Source organism: Bubalus bubalis, chromosome 12 (assembly GCF_019923935.1).
Source record: "Bubalus bubalis isolate 160015118507 breed Murrah chromosome 12, NDDB_SH_1, whole genome shotgun sequence".
NCBI classification, from domain to species: domain Eukaryota; kingdom Metazoa; phylum Chordata; class Mammalia; order Artiodactyla; family Bovidae; genus Bubalus; species Bubalus bubalis.
The window spans coordinates 2,504,779-2,523,555 of NC_059168.1; the positions used below are offsets into that span (position 1 = coordinate 2,504,779).

The 18,777-nt window shown below is 51.7% G+C and overlaps 1 protein-coding gene across 12 annotated transcripts in view; it reads right to left on the bottom strand.

Annotated features, from left to right (window-relative positions):
* KANSL3 (KAT8 regulatory NSL complex subunit 3) overlaps nt 1-18,777 on the bottom strand; it is a 41,579-nt gene continuing 22,802 nt past the window's right edge. For 4 of the 12 annotated variants that reach the window (XM_025260625.3, XM_025260637.3, XM_025260631.3 and 1 more), the window contains exons 8-22: nt 18,650-18,751; nt 18,481-18,552; nt 17,105-17,179; nt 16,770-16,927; nt 14,468-14,531; nt 13,832-14,032; nt 13,475-13,631; nt 12,028-12,105; nt 10,493-10,684; nt 9,951-10,035; nt 9,437-9,567; nt 8,330-8,439; nt 7,731-7,953; nt 7,272-7,405; nt 1-2,323 (exon numbers count right to left, since the gene is read on the bottom strand). In XM_025260625.3, coding sequence (XP_025116410.1) covers nt 2,273-2,323; nt 7,272-7,405; nt 7,731-7,953; nt 8,330-8,439; nt 9,437-9,567; nt 9,951-10,035; nt 10,493-10,684; nt 12,028-12,105; nt 13,475-13,631; nt 13,832-14,032; nt 14,468-14,531; nt 16,770-16,927; nt 17,105-17,179; nt 18,481-18,552; nt 18,650-18,751 — 1,833 coding nt within the window. In that variant the 3' untranslated portion in view covers nt 1-2,272. Of the gene's footprint in view, nt 2,483-5,921; nt 7,041-7,271; nt 7,406-7,730; nt 7,954-8,329; nt 8,440-9,436; nt 9,568-9,950; nt 10,036-10,492; nt 10,685-12,027; nt 12,106-13,474; nt 13,632-13,831; nt 14,033-14,467; nt 14,532-16,769; nt 16,928-17,104; nt 17,180-18,480; nt 18,553-18,649; nt 18,752-18,777 lie in introns of those variants that run through there. The other 8 variants (XR_003102133.3, XM_025260629.3, XM_025260633.3 and 5 more) reach the window with 8 other exon arrangements.

An 18,777-nucleotide genomic window follows, 5' to 3' on the forward strand; every position in this document is an offset into this window, starting at 1 on the left:
TTGAAGCAATCCAAAATCTGTTTTTATTTAAGTGTTCTGGCTAATGGAGAACAGAACTGCCCCAGCAGCTCAGCTCGATACCCCGTCCAGCCCAGGACTGTCCCGGCGCTGGAGCCGAGGACAGGTCTTCCTCCATCAGTGACCTCATCTTCACACAAAGGCTGCTTTCACAGGGCGTCAGCACGTACCTGTCACCAAGAACTCAGCTAAAGCCCTGTGGATCCTTCTACACTTTTGGCCAGTAGCGTCACCTTCCGAGGTCAGGGACTCTAGGTCTGCTACGTGACTGGCAGAGGAAAGCTCCTTCTCCACTTCGAGAAATGTGGCTACAGAAGTATGGAATCGGGGAGCATGATTCTAGGGACTTCAACTACTTCCCCCTTTAGCCCGTCCCTCCACAGTGCAGCAGAACCAAGGTTCTCACTACTCCCCTTCTCCAGCTTTGGCATCCTTCCCGGTGTATAAGCCAAGCCTCAGAAAATCATTCGTGGGAAGCTTACTAGGATTGAGACAAACGCGGGATGTTTTTTCAGCTTCTCCTTTGGCCCAGCCCACAGCGGGGTCAGCATCTTTCAGAGAAGCCCCCCCAGTGCTGTCTAGAATGCACTCCTAAGTCACGAATGGGTTGTTCAGGAACCTGCCGGGAGTGACTGCTAAAAGCTTCACACAGGTCTCACTGTCCTCAGTTCCTCTTGGTGTGTTACGATCTTACCTGTCAAGTCACCAAACCCCTGACCCTGGACGTCTTTTTCACATTTCATATCTTCCTCCAACTTACCGAATGCTGCCTGAATTTCAGAAAGCAGTAACCTGCCCACTAATGCAAGGATGCAGGCTAATTCTGTGTGACTCACTTCGGAGACCAGCTTGGCAGGAGGTTGGGGGGGTTACAGTGTATAACCTGCCCACTCCACGCCTGGGGTGTGCACTGCCCCGGGCCCTGCCTGGACGCCCACCCCCCACCCCCGTCTGCCTTGTCTGAGATTCCTCTATACCACAGGCTCCCTCCCGGCTGCCACTCAGACTGGACTGAGGCTCCTGGACTGAACACAGGTGGCTTGCTTTGGATGCACACCGCCCCCAGGTCAGGACCCTCACCACAGGTCCAGCCATGGTATGCTGTGGCTCCTCCCTGCCTACAGATACTGAAGAGTCATACGTGGGATGCCTTACACCTGGGTTAGAAACTTTCTAGAGTACAACAGGGAAAGAAGCCAGCTCTGGATTCTAAACCAAATCTAAAAATACTTTTGCACACAAGTGTCGTGAGGAGGTAAGGAAGGGCTCAGGGCTCCATCCTCAGTAATCACTTCTCCAGGGACCTCCACCTCCAGGACTCAGGTTGGTACTGAGCACCCTGCACAGGAGAGTCAATGCCGATCATCCTCCCACTTCTGAGCAAGAAGACGAGAATCACACACAGAGCTGCAACAGAAACACCGAAGCATGGCATCTGTCGTCCTGATGTCAGAGTTCCACGGGACGAACGGCCAAGATGTTCACTTAGCAGCTGTCCCTGCTCTACTACTGAGCACAGAAATTTCAGGGCTGGGGCTTCTTTCCTCTGGCCCGGCAAATTCTCGTATCCAGTCGCATCCACAATGCCAGATGCAAAGCCTCAAGCCCCGAGCATCTTCACCACTGACGTGCCCTCCAGGTCACTCTGTTTGCTGTCTCCTTCGTCCTCTTCAGCCTTTCTGAATACAAGAACTGCCCAAACATGATGGAAAAAAGAAAAGCTGGCTCTCTCCTCCCAGCAGCTGCTGTCCCCGGGTCTGTAAGCAGCCAAAGGGACTCAAAGAGGACAGTCCGGGTCTCTGCGCCCTCTCGTGGGTTTGGAGTGGAGTCCCCAGGCCTCAGCAGGCACTTGGTATCCAGCGTGGCTCCCACAGTGAGTGCTGCCTGGAAAGACCTCTCCCACGACTGTTCGGTGGACTATGACGGACAGAACAAGCCCCCTGGCACTGAGCCACCAGCTGGGGGGCCGGGATGATCCTTGCCCTCAGCACAGGGCTCTTGACCTCAACTCCTACAGCCCCGGACCACACAGATGCCTCCTCCCAACTTGGTGCAAGCAGGCACAGACTTCCAAGAGGTGCTCCTTTATCACAATGCAGTGAGCAGTCTGACACCGCTTCCTGGGTCAAGTTACAGCTCCTGATGGGGAAGCAGTGCCTCAGATTCGTGCCCAACCAGGTCTGCTGAGGACCTGGAGATTCTGGGAATCAGACCTGTGGTGACTGGGGCACAGGGTCCCGTTGCTGGTGCCGTATCACCTTGCCTCATGATTACACAAGACCTGGAGGTCCAGCCCTGAAGACAGCTGACAGAGAGGCAAGAATGACTGTGTTAAAGAGGTCTTTGGACAAGTGGACAGCTCAGCAGGACCGCACGCCGCCCAGGCCTCACCGTGCAGCAGCCGTCACCAGCCTGGCAAAGGAAGACATGTGGCACAGTGTCCTCAGGGGGCTGGAGGCAGGCGCTGTGGCGGGAGAGGCAGTGAACAAGGTCAGCAGCTTGCCAGGTTAGCACAACCGACCCTCTTACTAAGCCGGTTACCCCACCCCTGGGAACTTATTCCAAAGCAGTAAGCTCGGTGGGGGACGGCACAGGCACAAGGACAGGGTTCCGGCAGCCGCAGACGCAGCCAGAGCCCCGCCCGCGCCTCGGGGCCACGGCCCCCAGCCCCCGGCCTCCTTCCCCCTCTGTGAGCCAGACACGAGGGCACCTGCTCCCCAGGGCTGCTGTCAGGCTACATGGGCTGACCTGCATAGGGTGCCTGTGTGTCAACCACAATCACTGGCTCCTATTATTATGTAAAAAAAAAAAGGGAAAAAATGCAGGAAAAAGGAAACGGGTGACTTGTTAAGGGTGACAGAGTTGAAGAGAAGTTTTCCATGACTGCTCTGCAGTATCACTGCTCTAGGTCATGTTCATTTTTTAAGTGCTGTGGAAGATGCCATGAATCATTGAGCCCTGCAGCTTGGGAAGAAGGAAGTACAGAGAGTTGGCTTTTTTCCACAAAGATTCTCCCTATTTCTCTAGTTCTGCCTTTGGAAAACTCCTAAGAGGTCTCCGAGGATGCAGTAAACGGGGGGTGAGGAGAGAGGACACAGGTGAGGAGGAATGAGGAAAGGTCTGACAATCAAAACCTGAAAGGCTCCGTCGCCCATGCGCTGGCGCTGCTCCAGGGCGGGCTGCAATGTACACACATGAGCTCTGTCCCAACCAGGAGTGCTGGGAGCAATGACCCCGCTGGGCAGACAGCTGGAGGCTGCCTGCCAGCCTGACGAGGGCACTGCGTGGCCAGAGACAGGAAAACCTCGTGATCACAGTCAAGGAGTCCATTCCCAGGACCTGATGCAGGGCACTACACTGTCTCCCCTTTCTCCTGCAGCTCGCAGCTGTAGGGCCACATAATGGTCCAGTTTCATAAGGAAACACACAGAAAGTATTCATCTCCACCAGGAACAACCAAGATAAATAAGGGCACAGACCTTAGAGAAGTCTATCAGTGTTTACAACCTTTTCTTTTTTTTAATTCATTCTCTCCATAAATACTGTAGTCTATAACCTCCAAATTTAAAAAAGATTATTTTTCAAACTTAAAACTATTATCACACCTTAAAAAGATTAACAATTTCTTAATAAACAATAATCCAGTCAGTGTTCAAATCTCCAATTGTCATATAAACATCAGAAATGGGTGGTTGTTTCTCAGCTTTTAGAAATCCATCTTCCCAGAGCCAGAAGAGTTTTCTGAGACAGCCCCTACTAAGCCCACCACCACAACTGAGTCACTGACTTCTGCCAACCTCCTCGCTAGACCAGATGAGAAAATGCACAGAGAGGCCAGGCAATCTGCCCAGGGTCACACAGCTTACTGAAGACAGAAGGCCTGAGCTTTCCCTGAGGTCATACTGTCTGGCAGTCTGCACACTGAAATAACTGTTAAACACTTTTGAATCAGCAAGCCTTAACCTAGAAACACCTCCTTTGTCTAAAAGAAAACAATCACCACTAGAACCCTCCTAGTAATTGACACACCCATTTCACTCAGCTAAAAACTAAGCTCTCAAGTAAATACCATCAAGTAGAAGTCCTTCAGTTTAGCCATGCAAAAGGATTCTCGCTGACCTCTGCTCTCTTCTCAACTCTAACTAGATCCCCCCACCTGCCCCAGCCAAAGCAAGCTGAAGAGGACCATCTAAAAGAAAAGGAACATAACTCGTGAGGATCTGTTTTCTAGTTGGGCATCAACGTGTCATCAGCCAAGGTTAAGACTGCCTGAAAACAGGCCCAGATGGCCTGCAGGTCATTTCCATCCAACCATCAAAAAACTGGCAATTTTTGTGCTATATAAATGTTTTGGAATATGAGAAAGAAAATGTTTCTCATATTCCAAAGCTGGACAAGGAAAGGACATACATCAAAAAGCAAGAGCAGAGAGAAAGAAAACTATAGGCCAATCTTACTAATAGACATAGACATCAAAACCCTGAGTAAAACAAAAGTAAAGCAAGACTAGACTTGGTTACGCTGAAGTTCTTGTTTCTTATACACGTACAATAAAATTCAGGAGTGTGCAAAAAACAAAAGCAAAACCAGAATAGGACATACTGAACAAACTCTGAATCTGGGATTCAGACAGCTTGGTATTAGGAAATGTTTGAAAGTAATTAACCATTTTAACTGACTTAAAAGAAATAGTTGTGCTCATTCAGTTCATTTGATTCCAAAACGGCAATGAACAAATCTTAAACCTCATTATTCATAAAAAGAAAAGAAAAGAATAAAGATGATCTTAGGGAACTAGAAACACAATTGATACTTAAGAACATGCATTATCAAGCAATAATCAAGTAGTACAGAAACAGGCAAGGGTACTAACAGGGCCCGTGTGTACAGTAAGTAATCTAGAATGTGAGAGCAGCTCTCTTCAAATGAACGGAAGATGAATGGACCCAGTAAGTTAGATCCTTACCTCACTTAGAGTGAAAAATAAATTCCAAATGTACTGAATAACTGAAGGTAAGCACGGAACACAAGCAACGTAAGAGAACACACACGGAGTTTCAGCAAGGGATGATGGGCAAGCTCTGGAGGCACATGGTGGTGACCATCAGTTTAAAAAGGGTAAAATGGTAAACTGTCTGTAAGCAAATTTTACCACAGTTTTAGGCATGAAAATTTTAAAAACATAAAAAGATTATATCCTTACAATGGGAAGAGCTTTCTTAAGACACAAAACTTTAGAGTCATAAAGGGAAGAATTTGAAGATTTAACTACATAAACAATTTTTAATGTCTGTTTGATAAAAGACCCAGAAACAAAAATTAAAAGACAAGCAACTTAATACTTCAACAGAAAAAAAAAAAAAAAAATATATATATATATATAAGTAACTGACTGGAATAAAGCATATACAATTTGTATAATATATTTGCATATTTGTATAAAGGATAAACATCTCCATATATAAAGCTGCTATGAATTGAGTAGATACAGAATATGACAAGTAATTCATTAAAGACACAACCTTATAAGTAATCAGGAAAATGCACATTAAAACAATTTCATTTTTCACCTATCAAATTAGTAAAATTAAAAATACTGATTTTCATAATCAACAAGGTGGAGGAAAAGAGGTATTCTCATCTCTGTGGCTTGAACTGTAAATGGACAAACCCTTCTGAAGGACAATTAGTCAGCAGCTAGCCAGATGTTCTGGGAAGTCCCATGCAGAGGAGTCTGGCAGGCTACAGTCCATGGGGTCATAAAAGGATCGGACACTATTTATCGACTAAACAACAACAGCAGCCACGTGTTAGATGTACAGGCCCCAGCTTACTGTCTCCAGCCTACAGAAATCTCCCAGAGGTACACAAAAATTGTGAACAAGGGGTAGTCACCATACCAATATTTACGCTACTGAAAAACAAAACATAGCTCTCTAACAGGAACTGGTGAAATGCACTTTAGTACATCAGCCCAGTGAAGCACGAGACAGCCACTAACAAGAAATAGAGAAGTCTCCATGGAAAGGACAGGGAAAGACACCACGTGTTTCACAAACAAAGGTTAGTTAGAAAATAGCCATATTCTGTGGTCTAATTTCTGTCAGAAGAGTAAAATAATGAATTTTGTAGAAAGAATAATCTAGCAAAATGCATATCAAGCTACCAACAGGGGCTATCATTCCTGGGAGTGGTATCATGGGAAATTTTCACTTTATAAATTATATGATTTCTATAACTTCTGGATTATTTAAAGAAAGTGCAATCACTTTTGTAATTAAAAAGAACAGAGAATAAAATAAATCACCTGCACCTCTCTGCACAAAGCCAGGGTAACCACCTCTGAGCAGTACTTCCCCCTGGGGAGGCTCAGGTGGGAGGGCACCAGTGCCCAGTCCCAGGGCGGGGCTGGCCTGGCAGCAGTCAGGGGACAGGCTAAGCCTCAGCCATGGAAGCTGCACCCCAGGGCTCCACACAGGAGGCCTCGGCTGAAAACCGGACACTCAAGGAGCGCTGCTGGAGTCAGGACTTTCTGTTGTTGTTAACCTCTGATCTTTGGGTGGCCCTCAGATCACCATTAAAAGTTAGAAACATTTTACTTGAAAAGGTCACAGTGGAAATCAAATCAGCTAAGAGAAACTGATGGTGTCTTCCTGTGTAAGAGCTATAAAAACCTAACTGAGCCCTGAAAAGACAACAATGAACACAAAGATCTGGGATGGCCCAAGGCTGGAGAGTCAAATAAAGAATATTACCACTTTGCTCCCATGTAACCTCTGAACAGTGAAGCCAAGAACAGAGCAGAAAAGGGCGGAGAGGGGAAGAAGACGAGCACTGACCAGGCGCTGAACACAGCTCATGTTTAATCCTCACACAATCCAGGGGAGCTACAGAGAAGAAGCCGCAAAGAGGCCCACGACTCCCTCAGCCTCAAAGCTACAAACTCCGACCAGCAAGGACCTGCTGTACAGCACAGGGAACTGTGCTCAGCAGTTTTATAATAACCTAAAGGGGAAAAGGATCTGAAAAAGGGTATAACTGAGTGTGCTGTACGCCTGAAACAAACACACTGTACATCAACTATACTTCTAAAAAACAAAACCCAAAACCCAACCACAGTAACAAAGCCACAAACTCTGAAAGTGGAGGTGCAGCGGGCCTGCTGACCAGCCCAGCTCCCCCAGCCAGCCAGCCAGCTGGGCCCCACCTCCCAACGCTGGGCCCATGTCCTCGGTCTCCCCAGACAGACTCACCTGTGAGCTGGAGGGCAGTGCCTGGGAGGCAGGCTCCTCTGATGGGGCTGCTCCTGTGCCCATGGGGCTCAGCGTGGTGATCCGGCTGGGCTGGCCACGCAGGGTCAGAGTGATGGTGGTGGGGACCTTCAAGCCTGAGAGACACAGAATGGTAGGCTTTTTTTGTCCTAGCCTCCACTTCCCTTTCCTAGAGCGTCCCCTGACCACCCATGAGACACCCCCCGACCCGGCCTCCTGTCGTGGTCTCCTCCCCAGCTGGGTCATCTAGGCCCCGTCAGTCAGTCCAAAAGCAACAGGAGCAGCCTGTATACTCTCACATTCCCTGTGGTTGGAACCACAGAGCTGAATCCCCAAGGTCAAGGCCAGGACCCTGCGGTGCTGGGTTCAACATCATACCTTGCCCGTGCGAGGTGGGACGGTCTTGGGGGAAGATTCCCACAGTTCTCATGCGAGACTCACCTGATGCTTGGTTAGAGATCTGAGCCAGGCCAGGGAGGCTGCTTGCTAACTTAGCGAGGCCCCCGTTGGTCAGCAGCTGGTGGATGGCTGTGGGCTTCCCGCCAGGAGCGGCACCCAAGGAGGAGAGGGCGGTGGCCACAGGGACGGCGCGGACAATGCTGCCAGCGCCCGTGGAGACGGCGCCCAGGCTCTGTACGGGGGCAGGCAGCTTCACGCTGGTGGCCTGCGGGACACAAGCCTGGCCAGTCAGAAGCTGCGACGGTCGAGTGTGGCGGGCCCGCATGCTTGATACCTCTCCTGGGGATACCTCTCCTGCCCCACGCAAGGTACTCTGCCAGGCATTTCCACATATTCTCTTATTTAATCCCCACATTAGCTCTGCGAAGGAGGGACTATCATTATCCTCATTTCACAACCAAGAAAGCAAAGATACAAAGAGACCTAGAAACCTGTCACTAGCCTCTGGTAGTGCCCCGCTGTGGAGTCAGAGGCTACCTGTCCCTGACCCCGTGTCCCTGCCAGAGCCACCTAAGCCGAGGAGGCCGCCTCCCTTCCCGCCCTGTCCCGCCCTGTCCCGCCCAGGGGAGGCAGACGTGCACCTGCGGGGCTGGCCCGGGGGAAGGGCTGGCCGGGAGGCCAGAGGCCTTGCTGCTGATGTCCTGCAGGCTGAAGCTGAGGCCCTGGAGAAGGCTGCTGGCTGACGCGGCCCCTAAGGGAGGACACGAGAGACGTCAGCACGGGCTGCGGCACCTTCTCACGAGCAGCTGTGCCCGCCATCCTCAGTGACCAACTGAGACACTGACACTCTCTCCTGGACATTTCCCGTGCCCACAGAGAGATGCCAGAACACACGCATGCGCGCCGGACGCCCACTGTTCCTGACTCGCTGTCTTGGATTCACTCTGCACATCCCAGCCAGATCCAGACCACCTGGCCTGCATTTTGGATGGGTTCAGTAACACCAAGGAGAACATGGACCCACTTACAAGCCAAAAGAATCCCCAATACCTGACTTAGACTTCACTTTACACACAGTCCAGTGGCCTGAGAGCAAAGAGGAAGGTCCTCTGGAAGAACGGGGCACCCTGCTGGGCTCAAGCAACTAGCCTTTCAATGCAGGGTGAGGGGAGCAGCCTGGCAGAAACATGTCTCATTCTGCTGATGCCCTGTACAGAACCATTTCCAGCTTTAAACCAGATATGCTTAAAAACACCAACTCAGCTGGAAACCTACCTGCTATTTCTCCTTATAGCAGCAGTCCCCACCTTTTTGGCACCAGGGGCTTTTCGTGGAAGACAACTGGAGCAGGGGCAGCGGGGATGGTTCAGGCAGTAATGTAAGCAATGGGAAGTGGCAGATGAAGCTTGGCTTGCTAGCCGACAGCTCACCTCCTGCCGTGGGGCCCAGCTCCTACAGGTCACTGACCAGGACCGCCAAGCCTGTGGCTTAGGGACCCCTTCCTTACAGCACAAGAGACATCACCTGCGGACTAGGACATTTACTCACTACAGATGTTAAGGCCCTGAACTCCCCCACCTAAAAGTTAATTCCACTCCATGCCAAGTCTACAATAAGCCTGAGACCCAGAGGAGCACCCCTGAGCCCTAGCTCCACAGTGCTTTCCCAGGGCCACCCTCCAGCAGCAGACAGAGAGACTTGGCTGGGAGGTGGGGTTGGGGTGCGGCGGGGGCTGAGTTAGCAGGTACCTGGGAGGGAGCCGCCAGGAGAAGGGGCCACCAGGCGGCTCTGGAGCGTGTGCAAGGCACTGGGCGAGGCGCTGCTGGAGACCACTGAGGATGTCTGGCTGGCCGAGACACACCCTTCAGAAGCACTTGACCTGGAGACAAAGAGGAGCTCCGTCACCTAAAGGTCCCTGGCAGTACCAGGAGGGTCCAGTGGGGGCCCAGCAAGGCTTTCAGCGATGGACGCAAGGCTAGAATGTCGGTGTCTTGTCTCACCTTCTGAATTCAGCCTCCAGTCCTTCTAAGTCAGGCCTAAAGGAAAGACTTCAGGTCTTGAAGCAAGAGCTACAGGACACTTTGTAAACTTTAAGTAAAAGTCAACTCTGAGTTGACCCAAAGGAAAAACACCCGACTCAGAAAGAAGTCACATTCACAGGACAGACTCACTCCAGAATCCACTATCTTCCAAAGCACTCACTGGATCCGGAGAAGGGGTGAGGGCAAAGAAGGGGACAGACAGCCCAGCAGACAGACTCACTTGGCTGTGGCGAGAAGCCCGGTGAGTTCTGTGGCCCCTGTGGATGCCTGTCCCAACGTCATGGTGAGGGGCTTCCCTCCTGCGGCTGCAAAACAGAAAACCCCGAGGCCGCCGGTCAGTCCGGATTGGTGCTGACCTTTCAGGGTCCCAGAGTCCAGGCTAAATGCAAAATATTATAGAAAAGACTGAAAGACGAAAAACTAAAGATAACTCTACATTAGGGTGGGGAAGAGTTGGGGGTTATCTTTTCCTTCTGTTTTCTAAACTTCCTGGAATATTTTATCATCTTTAATTGAAAGCAAAAAGAAACAAAGAGTACGATGCTGTGAATGACCCCCAGCCCCCTCTGATCCTTGTCCTGCCTCCCTGATCCTAGTTCCCTGCCCACTCTCCCCCACGTGCAACCCTTGCTGCCTTTCTCTGGGCGCCTGCTGCGCCGAGGGAGAGGAGCCGCCGCCCAGCAAGTAGCCGCCAAGGGGGCGATGCTGTGTCTCTGGGACGGTCCCGTCGGTTGTTATTTAAGCAGGCCGAGAGACACTCACCTTCTGGAGCGCCCCCTGAGGAAGTGGGGCAAGGCCCTCCAGCTGCATCCCCTTGGGAGATGAGGGACACCTTGATCTTCGGCCGCTTGCAGGTCTTACTGCCAGCAAGGGGACTGGAGGGATGGTGCCGCTTCAGCTGGACCCTGAGCTCCTCTTTCTCAGCTTCCTCGGTTTGTTCTGATGAAATAGGAACTAAGACATGGAGTTGCGGTGAAGTTCTCCACGATCCAGAGAAGCCCGACAGACGCTGATGACCGGGACCAGCATCGGCATGGCCGCGTGGGAAGAACCGGCCCAGCGTGTCCACAGAGGCCACTCCTTCAGGCCCACCTATGCTCATCTCCACAGTGGCCCTCTACGAGGACAGTCCCCTCCCCTCCCGTCCTGGGCTCGGAAGGAAGGAGCTCTGAGTCGGTGGAGACAGACAGGAAGATGCCATCCCGACTCTGCCGAACAAATGGGACTCGCCACAGTGGACCTCAACAGGGCTTCCTGGACTCAGAATGTGACAAGCCTCCCCCGTCACACAGCTGCAGGCCAGCCAACGAGTTCTGCACAAGCAACAGAGGAGCAGGCTATTCCGTCCTCCCTACAAGGGAGATGTCCCCAGAGCTCTGAGTCCCCTCAGGGCCCAAGGCTGAGGGTCTGCCTGTTGCACGCTGACCACGAGAAGGATTATCACCAGGACTCCAGGCTGGCTTTGAGTAACTACTAGGCGCGGGGGCTTCATAGCTGCGACGACTTTATAGTTCTGACCCTGAAGTAACAGGGCAGCAGGGGCCCACGGCACAAGCTAGTCCCCAGGTCAGTGGGAACAGGGCTGAGAAAGGCCACCCTATCCACCAAATCAAACACACATCCTGCACAGAGCGAAGCCTCCCAGATGCTTAAGTTATCCTTTAGCCTTGCTCACAGGTCCCCTCCTCTTTCCACTTAGAAGCACGCCCAGCCCTTCTCAGCACAGGCAATCAGGGGCAGAAAGGCAGGAGGAAGGAGAGAGGGCTGGACTCACACGAAAAATGGGAGGTGGGAGTGCCGGGGGGAGACTGGTGTGGGGCCACAGGGAACCACTCCAGACCACAGTGAGGCCACAGTCAGCTGAAAGGAAGGACTGCTTAGGGGATGAATGCATTGACCAAAATCAGCACAGGAAGGAGGGCCAAAGGGAAAGAAGATATAGTTATGCTGCTCAGTGCTTGCAGAGACCAGGACGGAAGCAGGAAATCAGAGGCAAGGAGAAAAACACAGGGAGATGCAGGCTCGCAGGGAATGGCCCATAGGCACGCACAGGAGAAGCAGAGCCAAGCACCACAGTGAGACACAAAAGGGGAAAACCACCATGAGAGGCAGAGTGAACGGGGAAAAGCAAAGACTACGGAGTAAGCCAAAGGACAGCAACGAGAAAAGAAAAATGCGGAGAGAAGAGAATAAGGGGAATCAGAGACAAAAGAGAAGCAGGGCTGGGGAAGAGATGAGATGGGGAAGGAGGAGAGAAGCAGAGAGCGGAGGGTGCAGGCGAGGAGAGTGATACTCACCAAAGAGACAGGAGGAGGTGCCGGGAGGAAGAGCTTTCCTCACCAGCATATTTTGTTTCAGAAAAGCAGCAAACTGAGCTGGAATGAATCAGAAAGAATTACAGAATCACAGCCAGCCAGAGAAAGGAGAAAGAGACGGGGAGTAAGAAAAGGTATGAAAATGCTCTGAAAAATGGTCAACAGAGGCTTTTCCTGGGATTACTGATGAATCTGAAACCTGATTCTGCCACTTGGCAGCTCCTTGGAGTCCTCCATAAACTGAAAATGCTGCATGTGCCTGCCTCACGGGGCCGCTGCCCGGACTCCATGAGCAACAGCAAGTCCAGTGCCAAGAGGGGGGCGAGGCGCCTGGCGGGGGCACAGGGACCCCAGCTGTCCTCACCCCCTGCCCGCGAGCTCTGCCTGTGCCAGGCGGCTGTGCTGCGGCTCTCCTCCGCGCCGCTCTGGGTCCCGTTCTGCACCCAGCTCCCCAGTCAGCCTTGCAGGCCTTCCGGCCTTGACTAGTCGTTGCTTCCAGAAACATCACAAACTGTTCTCTCTCTCTTCATCAAAAGCCTGAGGGGACTGCACCCACATGGCTCTGGCCACCACTGGGGACGGCGCGGGTCACAGAGCATCCGTGTGGACCTCAGTGGCCTGGCCTCTTTTTGTGTCTCCATCGATCCACTCACACTCACAGCCACCTCTGGGCAACCTTGGACGAGGCCTGGGTCTAAGTCTTGACCCTGTGGCTCCACTACAAGAAACGAGCCGAAGAGTCTGTCCGCTTGACAGCCACCTCTGGCTGCCGCCTCTCCCCCAGCCGGAGACTCTCGGAGGATACCCGCCCCTGGCCCAGGCCCAAGGGGCCTCACCTCAGGACTGCTGACTGGATCAAAGTGGGGCAGGGCAGCTTCTTACATCACAGTCACTGCTTTCCAAACTCTTAATTTTAACTGAACAAGTATTTCCCAGCCTAACTGAAAACCTATCTCCAGAGGTTCCTGAAAAACATCACTGGAAGTCCCAGTGTAGGAATCTTAACTCTCCAAGGGGGGGCACGAGGCTTCGGAGCTGCCCTGGTATCTGATGAGCACGGCCAGCCCCGTCTGCAGGACCCGGAGAGCTCCCAGACTGCAGGAAAGGCTGGGCCTGAAGAGAAGACACAGCTTTCCCAACTGGGAGTCAGAAAATATATCTGAGGCCAATATACATGGAGTCGACTCATTAAGTGAACTTGCCCAAATGCCAAGACGAGGCTATAATTAGTGGAACACACAGTCACACCAACGCACAGACCTTGTGTCATATTTTATCCTTGAAAACATTCCTCAGTATTTATTCCAACCTAATTCTGCATGGACAAACATGTCTGGAAAAAGAGGCAGGTACCAATACTTTTCAACTACCACATGACGCCAACTGAGAAGGCAGAAGCCAAGAGAGGCCCTGGGCCCGGCGGCCGCACCTTGGGCTTGTCTGTGGGCCAGCACAGCCTCTGTCCGCTGCATGTGTCTCTTCAGCAGCTGGGTGCTTCCAATCTGACTGGACTTCTGGGAAGAGGCCACTGTGGTCACTTTCGTCTTGGGACTGGAGGTGGGGCTGCTGGACACGCTGGAGAGATCCTGAGTAGATGGAGAAGGATAACGGCCAAGTCAAGGTCGTTTGGATGGACTGTCAATCATCAAGCCCCCTGGAGTTCCCCGGTCAGGGCCTCCCCCTGTAGGAACTCCGAGGCCTGGGAAGGCCAGCAGCCTTCCCCGGGAAGCACAGGAACCCACTCTGCTGACTCCCCAGCAACAGCGCCCCTCTCTGCCTGCATTACCTCTGAGCCCGAGGGGGAAGCAGGCAGCTTGGCAGCTGGTGACGCAGGTCGACTGCCCCGCTCTGAGACCTCAAAGGCCAGGTCTCTGCGGGCCACGTCTCGGGGCTTCTTCTTCTTCTCGGCATCCTGATCCCGAGGCTCGGAGCCCACGTGCCCCTCAGTACGAGTAAGTACCCCGGTCAAGAAGTCTACGATCTCGTCCTGGGGGAAGGAGAGGCCCAGGCCTCAGGAAGTGCCCCAACAGTTCCTACTAAAACAGAGTCACCCCAGCTTTGAAATCAGTGCGCTGCCCCTCCTACTTCACAAAGCATGGCCCAAGCCCTGCACTCAGCCAAGGGCCCACAGGAGCCCAGGCCCTGTGCCCAGGGTGGGCGTGGCCTTCTGAGTGGTCACACTTTACCACTCCTCAGTGGACCCTTCCTCCCCACCCGCTTTGCTCACATCTTAGATCATTACTCTCCTTCTCCCTCCCCTCCCTCTTTCCCCATTTTCTTTGCTTATGACTTAGGTCCCCCAAAGGCCCCAGGGGATACCCAATCTTCCATAGAGTCGGGAGGATGCTGCCAAGGAGACCGAGCCTAAAAGGTTACAGACAGACAAGCCTAGCCGAGAAACCCACGGAAAGCAACTGTGTACCTGAATGCATCTGTCCACCATGCTCTGCGTCAACCCTTCCGATTTCTTCTTTGCTTTGCTTATTCTAAGAGGCAAAAAAGAGGAAATATTTACTTTCTAAACATTCCACAGTAACACATGTAAATAAGAACGGGTTTCTCTTCTGTGTTGGCTCTTTTCTAAATCTAAGAAGGAAGATAATGGTAGCCCACAGGCAGGTCTGCAACCTCTCCGAACCTCAGTTTCCACATCTGCAAAATAAGGAACCCCAACACCTCCCTCATGGAGTTGTGGGGATGACACAAAGCAACACAGGTAACGAACTGAAGAAACATGGAAGGTGCTTGGGGCTGTCCACTCCAGAAGTCCTATCCCCACGGCTTCACAGGTAAACTCTACCTGATCGCTAAGCCCTCATCTTGAGGTCCCCCAATACAGTTCCAAACCCCGAGACTTCTAGGTGCTGTTGAAATGATATTACCAGGAAAGGTGGCCACAGGTGAGTTCTACAGGGATCAGAGAAACTGGCCACTGCTGGCTGCATTCTCCTCTTTGAAAGCCAGACTTAAATCCCCTGGCTTCTGCCTGGAGTCTCAGCAGAGACAGAAACAGGGCACCAAGTGACAAGATGAAGAGCAACATTCTGAGCCTCCACATCCTGAGGCCCCAGTTCACTGGTGTCTGGCCTCTAGCCCTGTCATGTAACGTGTTCGTATTACAGATGAGGACACCAAGTCCCAGAAGTTAAGCGATTTACCTGAGCAAAGGAGCCAAGAGTTAAACTGAGGTCTCCTGACTCAGTCCAACGCCCTCAGCGCCATGCAAATATGTCTCACAAGCAGCCTCACAATGCAACTCTAATGAAAGGTGTTTTCATCCCTCCTACTTCCTCACCACAACTCAACAGTCTATCCTCCTATACGTAAGAATGTCTGAATTAATAGGAAAGAATGTATTTACAAGCAAGCATTGCCCTGAGCATCCAAGGATTAGACTTTAGGTCCACAAGAAGCTGTCAGATGACAAAGGCCAGGACGGCTTCTCCAAAGGATCTCTGGGTGAGAAAGTGACAAGACGGGTGGGAACAGGCACTCACTCTAAGCTCTCCAGTAAAAACATTCACAGGAAGCTAATACATAAGACTGAGCATGTGAGAAAGCAGGCCGATAAAGGACACAATCTCTTTTTCAGTACATTTCATGAAAATGTAACTAAAGGCCCCGCTGGCAGACCCTGAAAGGGAAGAATGGCCATCTCAATGACTAAAGACGTCCCCCTAAAATCTCTTCCAAACTCTGGTTGTTTATACTCCAAAATATATAAAAGGACGTCTATGACAAAAAGGAGAAAGCGATGGCACCCCACTCCAGTACTCTTGCCTGGAAAATCCCATGGACGGAGGAGCCTGGTAGGCTGCAGTCCATGGGGTTGCGAAGAGTCAGACACGACTGAGCGACTTCCCTTTCACTTTTCACTTTCATGCATTGGAGAAGGAAATGGCAACCCACTCCTGTGTTCTTGCCTGGAGAATCCCAGGGACAGGGGAGCCTGGTGGGCTGCCGTCTATGGGGTTACACAGAGTTGGACACGACTGAAGTAACTTAGCAGCAGCAGCATGACAAATAACATCTTTGTTCAAATTCATCCTCAGTGTTACTAGGAAGACAATGTAAAGAAATGCCTACCCCAGTGAAAGCCGAATGGCAAGGACTATGATTACAGCATCTCGAAATATCTTCTCCCCACAAAAAGACTACTAACTACAAAGGGAAATACAGTAACCGTAGAGAAACCTGGCAGATACTACCTTAACGACGTGATCAACGGTGACCTCGCCAGTAATGGGACGCAGCAACATGCAGCCCCAAGGATGCACGCAGGCCACATGAGCTCCGCGGCATTCCCGCCAAGTGTGCCCTCAACCTAATCACTAGACAACGCCAAAACCCTAAACTGAGGAACAGTCTGCAAAACAGCACTCTTAGGAAGTGTCAAGGTCATGACAGATAGGCTGAGGAGCGGCATCACATCAGAGGAGGCTGAGGAGACACAGCACCCGGCAGCCACGCGCGGCCTGGACTCGGCCCGGGACCAGACGAGCGCGCGGCACAGTGACGGGACGCGAGTCTGCAAACTAGATTACCGCGCCGTATCCATGTCAGCTTCCCAGCTGTGACAACTACTTTTTGGTTATGCGAGATGTTAACATTTGGGAAATTTGGGTGAACAGTATATAGAATTTTTTGGTACAATTTTTCCAACTTTTTAGAAGTAAGCGTCTTTCCAACATGGCACTCTGGCAGCGCCCAGGGACCCTTCCCACCTGAGATTGTCATCAGCTCCTCCAACCACCACCAAGCTGTTCTCCGCCCGAATCTTCTCCCGGAAGTCCTCCATGGCTTCAGGGTGGCACTGCAGGGAGTTCTGACCGATGACAAAGAGGACTGGAGTCTTCATATCCAAGAGGGGATCGTCCACATCCTAAACAGGTCCGGTTTTACAGTCAGCCAGTTCATACATGCTCAACACTGCCTGGCAAGTGCACTCAAGACAGTGCCCGGGTAGCTGCGGCCTCTGAGCAGCAGCCTGCAGAGGCAGGCTCCTACTCCTGTCCTCCCACCGGCCGGTGACCCGGCAGCCCGCAGGCCCCACACTTACCCCTCTGGGGCCGTCCACGGTAAGCAGAGGAAACCCAAGGCAGACGACGGCAGTGACATACTCCATCACCGACACCTGCAGATAACGGCATGGTCTGCCTCAAGGCCGACTGACTTCCCCACAGCCACATCCTGCCCAGAAGCCACCAGCCGGTCCCACCTCCTGCCCCCCTTGTAACTCCCAGGCGATGACACGCCCCCGAGGTGATGACACAGGCGTATCAGCCACACAGTAGGGCAGTAAGAGGACAGAACACAGCATGTCTGGTTACACCACAGCCCCCACCGAGAGAACCGGGGCCCACAGGGGCCCACCTGAACCTCTGGGAGGATGGGAGGTCTAATGCTTCCATCATGGGAATTTGCAAGGCTTGAGTCCTCCCTTTTTCCTCCACTAAGAACAAATGCAACCAAGAGAACACAAATGCTGCTCTTGTCCCTTATGTGAAGAATACCTCTCCCTTTCAAAATTAATAGACAGTGCCCAGTTCAGTTCAGTCGCTCAGTCATATCTGACTCTGCGACCCCATGGACTGCAGCACACCAGGCCTCCCTGTCCATCACCAACTCCCAGAGTTCACTCAAACTCATATCCATTGAGTCAGTAATGCCATCCAACCATCTCATCTGCTGTCGTCCCCTTCTCCTCCCGCCTTCAATCTTTCCCAGCATCAGGGTCTTTTCAAATGAGTCAGTTCTTCACATCAGGTGGCCAAAGTATTGGAGTTTCAGCTTCAACATCAGTCCTTCCAATGAATATTCAGGACTGATTTCCTTTAGGATAGACTGGTTGGATCTCCTTGCAGTCCAAGGGACTCTCAAGAGTCTTCTCCAACACCACAATTCAAAAGCATCAATTCTTTGGCGCTCAGCTTTCTTTATAATCCAACTCTCACATCCATACATGACTACTGGGAAAAACATAGCCTTGACTAGACGGACCTTTGTTGTCAAAGTAATGTCTCTGCTTTTTAACATGCTGTCTAGGTTGGTCATAACTCTTCTTCCAAGGAGTAACCGTCTTTTAGCTACACACTAAAATATATATAAAGAAAATACTTGGTGTTTTTTTCAAAGTAACTGGAGGGAGCTGAAAGTGGGCAGAGGTAAGATGAAAAAGGCCTTGGCTCTGAGTCAGTTACTGGCAGGGCTTAATGAGGGGCCCAGGGGGTTACCACACCAGTCTATCCTCCCTTTAAATTTCTACTTAACATTTTCTACAATAAAGTTAAAAAACAAAGCTTGTCCCCCACAGTTTAAAATCCAAGTATGCAGGCAAAGCATTCAGCACAGTGCCTGGCTCAACAGTAGCTATCTGCAGCAGCAGCAGCAGCAGCTGAGCCCCAGACAAGCTCTGGATAAGATGCGGTTACTTACGTGACAGGCCACCAGGGCTCCTGTATTCCAGCCAATCAAGATGATGGGCTTGTGGGGGAAATGGCTGTGAATCTTTGTGGGGAGAGAGAGAAGACAGTGAGACAGGAGGCCGCAGACGGGTGCAGAATGCTGGGTGAGTGGCGGCGAGCTGACAGAGGAGCAGCCTCACCTCCAGCACTTTGCTTCTCAGCGCCCCGATCATGTGCTCCAGACACTGTAGCACCCCCACTCCACTCCCATTGCTCAGCAGGTGGGTGGCGACAGGGATGACCTAAAGGAAAGACAGGGGCTGCCACG